General features: G+C 34.8%; 2 protein-coding genes across 2 annotated transcripts; both read left to right on the forward strand.

Annotated features, from left to right (window-relative positions):
- The first annotated feature begins 274 nt into the window (after positions 1–274).
- On the forward strand, positions 275–3,897 carry LOC114819450 (putative disease resistance protein RGA3). The gene is made up of 2 exons (XM_029088086.2): positions 275–531; positions 2,882–3,897. Exons 1-2 carry the CDS (start codon positions 357–359, stop codon positions 3,874–3,876), a joined length of 1,170 nt encoding a protein of 389 aa, XP_028943919.1. The 5' UTR covers positions 275–356; the 3' UTR covers positions 3,877–3,897.
- A 1,999-nt stretch (positions 3,898–5,896) lies between these two features.
- LOC139189262 (putative disease resistance protein RGA3) lies at positions 5,897–8,635 on the forward strand. The gene has a single exon (XM_070807852.1). It carries the CDS (start codon positions 5,897–5,899, stop codon positions 8,633–8,635), a length of 2,739 nt encoding a protein of 912 aa, XP_070663953.1.
- The last annotated feature ends 702 nt before the right edge of the window (positions 8,636–9,337 follow it).

Raw genomic sequence — 9,337 nt, forward strand, 5'->3', positions numbered from 1 at the left:
ATGTAGTAAGAATGACATTTTTGCAATTATACATGAGAAACTTTTCGTAAGGCAAAAATATTGCCCTACTGGAGAGAGAATTTAGAAACACGGTGATTGCTGACTGATCAGCGTGCAGGGAAGATTGCAGAAACTTGGAAGCACATATTTTCAAATGTACATTAATTGACAGATCAGCGTGTAAGGATCGAATATATCCTTTAATTATTGGATGCACTACCCTTGTCCACGTTATAAAAGTTAAACCTACCAATATATGTTGCCTACATAACATCCTCCATTGCACTTGTATCGTATCCAAGAGAGAAATTAAACACTGTGATTAGCTGAGAGCTTAGTTGCAGGGAATTGAAGGAATGGCAGCTGAAGCTGTGCTTACTTTTGTTGCGGAGGGAATACTGAACAAGGTGCTTTCACTTGCTAGGGAAGAATTCAGTCATGCATGGGGTTTCAAAGCTGAACTCGGAAGGCTTCGAAAGTCATTAACCGACATTGAACGTTTCTTGGTTGATGTTGCCGACCAACCACGAGGTAGTATATCTATAATATATAAAGGCAATGGAAAAGTGAATAGTGATTTGGTGTCACCAAGTTTCAACAAATATATTTGGAAAAAAATGCCTCTAAGACAAAAAACTTCAAAGACATTAAAAAATGATGCATCAATTAAGGCAGGGGCATGTTTGTCATTTTAACAGTATTTTTTTAATAATTAATTTTTTGTGCTTTTTTTTTTGAGAATAGAAAAGGTGAATAGTATTTTGGTGTCACCAAACTTCAAAAAAAATATTTAGACAAAAATGCCCCCAAGACAAAACTTCTAAGGCATCCCAAAATAATGCATCAAATAAGAAAATGGGCATTTTCATCATTTTAACAGTATTTTTTTAATAATTAATATTTTTTGGGTTTTTTTTAATTAGTGCCTCACAATAGATTAGCAATAATATGATTCAATTTCTCTATTTTTAAAAACGTTCAAAACATCTTAAGATGCTTGTAATGCTGGTTATAAAAAAAGGTCTTTCATGAATAATAATGTGATTAAATTAGTTGTCAAATGATTTTTTTCTTTTAACAAACGATATTATCTACACTAAGGGGGAGAGGGTGGGCTTAGCCTCATAATGAGCTAGCAATAATGTGATTCAATCAATTGTTTATTAAATATTATTTTCTCTATTCTTAATGTAATTCTATATAGACTGATTTTATTATGTGAATTCAGTTGCTTTAATTGGTTTATGAGGGCTTTCTTTTAGCATGATCTGAGATTATTCATTTACTTTAAACATTTGACCTTCCTTTTGTGAATTTATGCTAAATACATTTAAAACGTGTAAGTCACACGTAGCACGCCGTGATTCAGAAAAATGCTTTCTGCACACTCGTGAGCGCTTGCATGAAGGCTAGTATTTATGAATTCTTCTTAGGACGAATAAACTTGGAATTTTGGTAAATGTCAGAATTTATAAATTAACATGCACCAATTCCCTTGTTTGGATTCATAAACATAGGAATCTAGAATTTCCACATGGAAAAAAAACTTGGAATTTGGGACCTCAAATTCCATGTAAATAGGTGTCATTTCCCAATTTTTATGATTGAGAGTTTAAAAATAACAAATTCCGTATTCAATTCCATTGTTCTTTTAGGTTAACCAAACAAGAAAATTTACAAATTCTAGAAAATAAAATCTTGTCATTTCAATTTCCGTCATTTTGAAATTCCTTAGTAATCTTAAATTTCGTCATCCAAACATAGTGTTAGAGATACTTTGGATGCGGTTCTTAATTACTAGTGTACATTTATTGAAAGCCTATTAGTTTTTAGTTTTTTTGTCAAAGTCCTTTGACTTTGCACACATCAGCATATTAGCATTAATTAATTTCTATGTCAACTATTTTATATTTTAAATTAAATATTGTACTATAGACATCCTTTAAAGCAATTTATTTTGTCCGAATATTTAAAGCAATTAAATAAAATAAACTACCACATTTATGGGATATAAAATCCCATAATATTTGAACTTTAACGTTTATGGGATTAAACAACAAACTCCACTCCTAGAAAATAATTGTTTTTTTTATTGAATGTCATGATAAAAGATAAATGTTCCCATAAGAATGTACCCATGTACAATTATAGTAATTCACAAGAATGTATCCATATACAATTTCAACATTAAAACCCATATGCAACAACAGGAAGAAAAAACAATGTACCCATATAAATTCTTAATGTAAAAAATGATTGAAGGATAGAAAAATGGAAGCAAACCATAAGACCAAATTACTTAAGGGTACATACTATATAAATCCTATAGGAAAAAGTTATACATGTATGGGTACAAAAAATTTAGAAAAAAAAGTTATAATGGTAGTATAGAATAAAAGTTGGGTACATGGATTAAGGAACAAGAGAAGAGAATGTACCCAATGAAATTAAAATTGCATTCAGAGCAATATAATGGTCATTTGTTACGATTTTGCAATATGATGGTCATGGAGAAAAAATAAGTTTGAAATTTAAATTTGAAGATACATATTCAATGGTCATTTGTTATGATTTTGCAATATAAGCATAAATTTGAGTGAGAGAATTTTAGCATTTTCAATTACAAACCTGATAATATGAGGGAAATTATAAATTAAAATTTGTTGTAAAAAAAAAAAAAAGATGTCATGGAAGTATTTTAATAGTAAAATGCTGAGGTGTACAAAGTCAAGGAACTTTGATAAAAAACTGAAAACAAATAAGGTTTCAATCTATGAACATTGGTGACTAGGTATGAATTCTAATTTTTCCATTTTTTTTATAACCTCACACCCACATGCTACAATTACAAGGTATTTAACTTCTTTTCATTCTCTAACAGATCGGCCTGAGTCAATAGAGAAATGGGTGAAGGAACTCAAAGACGTAGCTCATGAGGCTGAGGATGTCTTGGATGAATTCCAGTATGAAGTTGATCGGCGTAAAGTCGAAATCCAAAACCATATGAGGAAAAAGGTTCTGAACTTCTTTTCACTCTCCAATCCACTTGCATTTCGTCTTAAAATGGCGCATAAAATTCAGAAGATCAATGCATCCTTGGTGGATCTCAAGAGTAATGCATCTGTTCTTGGACTAGTTTCCAAGAGTAAAGATGCAACCCCTCGAGGAAATAGAGGGGAAAGACAAACCAACGCATTCATTGGCAGAGATGAAGTAACTGTTGGAAGGAAAGATGATGTGTCAAAAATAGTTACAACGTTGACCGACTCCAAATACAATCAAGAAAATCTTGCGGTTATGGCCATCGTGGGAATGGCAGGCCTCGGAAAGACAACTTTGGCCAAGTCAGTTTACAATGAGGATTCGGTACACAAGTTTTTTCAAAAGAGAATATGGGTCTGTGTATCAAACACTTTTGATGTCAATCTAGTTCTACTTCGGATTTTAGAACAGCTCAACCCGGCAAAAGCCCCTTCAAAAGATAACCAGAATGCTCTGCTTATGTTTCTTTCTGAAGAGTTGAAAGATAAAAGATACTTACTCGTACTTGATGACGTTTGGAACGAAGACTCAGAAAAATGGGAGAATTTGATGGATTGTTTGTCAAAGCTTTATTCTACTAAAGGATCCAAAATTGTTGTCACTACTCGCAGTAGCATAGTCGCATCAACCTCAGAAAAGCTACTTCCACGACATCAATTGAGAATACTTTCCGTGGATGAGTGTTGGTCCATCATGAAAGATAAAGCCTTCTCCAATAACAGTGCTCAAATAGCTCCAGAGTTCCAGACAATTGGAAGGGAGATTGCTGAAAATTGTGGTGGTGTTCCATTGGTGGCAAAGGTGTGTACTATTATTATGTATCAATTATCATAACATGGCATTTGCACCTTCTTATTTTTATTTTTATTTTTATATGTTTTAATTTATAAATTAGGACAATACTTGCATCCACCCCATGACAGTGGCGGAGCCAGAAACACTTCTCAGGAGGGGCCTTTAAGACATATAAAAGAAATGAGACCAAATATAGCAAATAATTAATTGGAGAAAATTTTAAGGTTTATTTTTTTTTATTGGCATGGAAAATTTATGAAACAAGAGCGATGGGACTTCAAATTTTTTACAAAAAGTATTGATGATTATATCATAAGAACAAATTTTTTTTTACAAGCTTTAATAAAAAAAGTAAGATCTCGAACAAAAATGGAAGGTCATAACTTAAAACTATTACCATGAGATATTAATTTCAACAGAATTAATTGAATTTTACTTTAACTCGTATAGAACTTATCTTATACGAAGAGACTAAAAAAGGAAGAAAAAAAAATTATATGGTGAAACAAAAGGCTAGTTATAAGGTTTATTTAAAAAAACAAATGGTGGACTGTGAAACTGCACTGACCAATGCACTAAAAATTCTTTATTGCTAAACCTTGGCATACAATAAATATATATTATAAAATTGCAAGATAGGCCTAGGCCTTACCTGGCATCCATGTGGCTCCGCCCCTGCCCCATGAGGTGCACCACCTTATGAATTAGGACAAGGCCTTGTGACTAATTTATTTTGACCATACAAGTTTCACAATCAGAACCATTCATTTTCATAATCATCATTCAAAGATTATCATGGGGAAATTTTAGAAAGAGGTACGTAGGCCGGGAGAAAGATGGGGAAGAGAGGGAGAGAGAGGGTCCCCAAAAAAAATTGGAAAATGAAAGAATAAAAGTTTTACTACAAAATAAAATAAAATTGTTCTCTCTACTAAAAAATAAAATAAATCAAAGAATAAAAGTTAACTAAAAATAATTCGCATATAAAATAGATTAGTTAAACTAGGGGTATTTTAGTAATCACATCAATTTTCATTCTGATTCATGTGAATTAGTAAACAGTTTATATGATCAATGTCATTCATACTCTTATTCCAGATAATTCCTTCTCAATTCAATTCTTCTTAATTTGATTACGAATTAGTAAATGTGCCCTAATAGTTAAAAGTTAAAACTTTAAAGTGAACTTTGGAGTTAAATTGACTCTTGTGTTATATTATTTCCAATGCACATCAAATAAGAGTAAAAGACTTTGAAGTCAAATGCATATATAATTATTTAAGTGAGATGCAAATCAAATTTGACTTTGCACTTGACTCTAGGGTCATGACTCATAACTGTTTTGATGCATGGGACAGAAGTTGAGTCAAATTTGAAGTATTTGACTTTAACTTTTTATGTGCAAGATAGCCTTGGATCATGTTTTTTTTTTTTAAATTGTTTTAGGACACCTTGGAAGTTTGAAACTAACTAGAAACTTTTTCTTTTCTGTTCTTTTTTGTCATATCCTTTTCTCTTTATTTTTGCTTAAGCCAACTGCATTATTGTTGGATGAAATGTTTTGTTATGACTCAAGTATTTTCTACATTGTCTTAGGAAGCCTTTAAAATTAAATAGAACTCTTCCCTCTTTTTCTTTTTCTTTTTCTTTTTCATCAACTCCAATCAAACTACTATGCTCTCCAGATCATTATGTGATAGAAACTCTCTAATCCAACTAACAGGTTTTGGGAGGCATTTTGGCCACTAAAAGACGTGTTGATGAATGGTTGTCATTTAAAGACAGTAGAATATGGAAAAACCTATCAAAAAGAGAAGATAGAATTATGTCAGTCTTGAGGTTGAGTTTTGACAATTTAGAATCACCATCATTGAAGCAATGTTTTGCATATTGCTCAATGTTCAAGAAAGATTTTGAAATTCGAAGAGATAACTTAATTCAACTTTGGATGGCTCAAGGATTACTCCACCCTTCGTCTAGCGAAAGCAAAGATATGGAGGACATAGGCAATGAATATTTTGATATTCTATTGCAGAGCTCCTTATTTCAAGACGCTACAATGAGTGACAATGGCATTGTTAGCAAATGCAAGATGCATGATCTTGTGCACGATCTTGCAGAACTTGTATCCAAATCTGAAAGCTTGATGGAAGACTTATGTGGTAGAGATAATACACTTGAGATTCAACATGTTGCTCGAGTTTCTACTTCTACATTGGAAAAAATTCCACAAAGAAGTGCTGTGAAATTGCGGTCACTGTTTTCTGACGATGGTGAAGTTCCTAGTAACATTCTTCCACGGTTCAAAGCTTTACGCGTCTTAAATTTAAGTAATGCTAGTATTGAAGAATTTCCAGATTCAATTGGTAGGCTGAAACACTTGAGGTATCTTGACATTTCTGAAACAAGATTCAAAGCACTCCCCAGCTCTATAGGCAAGCTCTATAACCTACAGACGTTAAAAGCAACAAATTGTGCCCTTAAAGAGTTTCCAAAAGAACTGCAAAACTTGATCAACTTGAGGCATATTTATTTTGATAAGAGTGTGAAATTCCCACAGGAGTTAAGGCGGTTGACTTGCCTTCAGACATTACCTTACTTTTCAGTGGGTAATGAGACTGGTCGTCGAATTGAAGAGTTGGCTGGCTTGAAACAATTGAAAGGTGAATTAATTATTTGTAATCTGGAGCATGTAAAGAATGGAGAAGAAGCAAAGAAAGCCATGTTAGTGGATAAGACGAAAGTACACCATTTGACATTCAGATGGACGGAAGGTAGGTCAACAACTGACAATAGTGAAGAGGATGATGATGTCCTAGATGATAGGTCAACAACCAACAACAATGAGGAGAGGAATGTTCTAGAAGGCCTTCGACCACATCTTGAGTTGAAGAGCCTAAGTATTGAAAATTTCATGGGCGATAAGTTTCCTTCGTGGATGATGAGTAGGTCATTACTACTTAACAACTTGAACAAGATTCAATTACTTGGATGCGAAAAATGTGGAGGAGTCCCACCGCTCGGTCATCTACCCAATCTTACGGAGCTTAAAATTAGCAGAATGGCTAGCTTGAAATGCATCGGAGTTGAGTTCTACGGTTATGATCTTGTCCACAATATTGTAGCTACAACAAGTAAGGAGAGAGTTACCTTATTTCCAGCGCTCAAAGTATTGCATATTTATGAGTGCAGTGATCTAATTGAATGGATGGAAGCACCGACAATGTCAACAAAAGAAGTAGTGGTTTTTCCTTGCCTTGAAGAGTTGGATATCCGAATATGTTTCGAATTGAGAAAAGTTCCGAGTCATTTTCCATCTCTCCAAAAGTTGGTGATGATTTCTAGTTGTTGCAGAATGCCAATAGAAGAAATAAGCAGCGGATTAACAACTCTCACTTCCTTCCAAATAACAAGTATTAATGAGCTTACTTGTTTGCCGCAAGGGATTTTGAAGAAGAATAAGAATCTCTCCTCTTTGGAGATATGTGGGTGTGATGATTTAACTTGTATTTCTGGAGATGTATTTGGATTGTGTGGTTGTCTTGAGAGATTGGTAATTAATAATTGTGGGAAGCTAAGGCAATTGCCAGATGGGCTAGAGACACTCCCTCTCCTTGAGGAACTGTCTATATACGGATGTCCTAGTCTAGAGTTGATTCCAATTACGCAGGGCATGACATCTCTACGCAAACTAGAGATTTATCGTTGTGAAAGATTGTGCCTACCGAGTGGGTTAGACTACTGCACCTCTCTACGGGAATTACAGATTGTAAGTTGCAATGGATTATCAGCCGCATTGGGTGGGCTTCAGTGCTGCACCTCGCTCCAGAAATTGATTATAACGAACTGCAACGGTTTGTCAGGCCGATTGAGTGTATGGGCCTCTCTCGTGGAATTGAGTATAGAGAATTGGAAAAATCTGACATCAATTGAAATTAAAGGCGGCAAAGTGTCCCTTACCTCTCTTCAGAGATTGACAATCGGTAGCTGCGATGAATTATCAAGCTTACATATCCTTGCAGCTCTTCCACATCAATGTCCTTCTCTTCAGGAAGTGAATATAAGTGGGTGCCCAAAGCTAGCATTGTTTGGTGTCGAAAGTAGCAGTGCTGAAGAGGAGAAGGAGTGGTGCATTTCAGATTTACGCACAATGACATCCCTTCGACTGCTGAGGATTCAAAGCTGTGAAAGATTGGAAAGTTGGGTGAGCAGGATGCGATTCCCACTCTCTCTTGAGACGTTGTCAATAGGCGGTCTCCCTAATTCAGAGATTCTTCCAAGTTTAGATAACCTCAATTCTCTCCGTGATTTGACGATTATAAGTTTGCCAAACATAAAATATCTGCCGACGGGGCTACAGTCGCTCCCCCGCTTGAACCAATTACATATCGGTCCCTTATCGGAGGAGCTCGATTCCTTCCCTAATTTTCAAGTTGGATCATTAACGCATCTTACAAGGTTAGAGTTGTGGGGTTGGCCTAAGCTCAAGTCTCTGCCTCAACAAATTCAACACCTCACTTCTCTAACATATTTGGGGTTACATCAATTTGACGGAGTGGACACTTTGCCAGAATGGTTGGCTAACTTTACATCCCTTACGTATCTGTTGATTCAAAATTGCAAGAATCTGCTGAATTTACCTAGTGTCGAAGCTATGCAACGCCTCACCAAATTACAAACTCTGTATATTTCTGGATGTCATCCCCTTTTAAAGCAAAGATGCACCAGGGACAGCGGCACATATTGGCCTATGATTTCTCACATTCCAGATATCACAAGTAAGTTTTTAAATTACTGAAATCAAATTACAGAGTTCATGTTATATGTTTATCTCTTTTGTTCTTTTATTCATCTCTATTCGTACTACACAAAAATTCAAACTAGTATAACAAATGTTGTTTATACTTCTCCCTTTTCTTTTAAATCAGTATATTGAGATAATACATGGATTGAAGCTACGCAAGGCCTTGCGAAACTACAACAAAAGCGTTGCGGAAAAACCAAAGTATGTACAGTTGGATATTCAGGGGAATGGCTACACAGGTCTCCGATATTTCTTGTATTCCAGTTTTATGTACAAACGACTCCAAATGGCATGAACTTTGGCATTGAAATTAAGTCATGTAAGCTTTTCAGACCCACACCTCCTCTTCTCTTCTAATTAATCAATACATTGTACTGTTGACTTCTGACTTACTACATATGTTGTGTGTGCTTCCCAGTGGCATTTATATTTCTTTTGGCATGCTGTGGCGTTTTTCAGGATGCTTCCATCCTATTCCCAATAGGTGATGAATACTGGGCTACAAATGCCCATTTCTCTTGAGGAGTCTACAATAAGTGCGACTTCCCTGATTTAGACTCTTCCAAATTTAGACAACCTAGCATCTCTCTATAAGTTAGGGATCTATAATTTGGCAAATTTAAGAAATATACTTAAAGGTCTGTAATAATGGAAGAAATTGAAAAAAAATTGCCATTGGCAGGTTCTTGGGAGGAG

This window comes from Malus domestica, chromosome 11 (assembly GCF_042453785.1).
Source record: "Malus domestica chromosome 11, GDT2T_hap1".
Classification (NCBI taxonomy): Eukaryota; Viridiplantae; Streptophyta; class Magnoliopsida; order Rosales; family Rosaceae; genus Malus; species Malus domestica.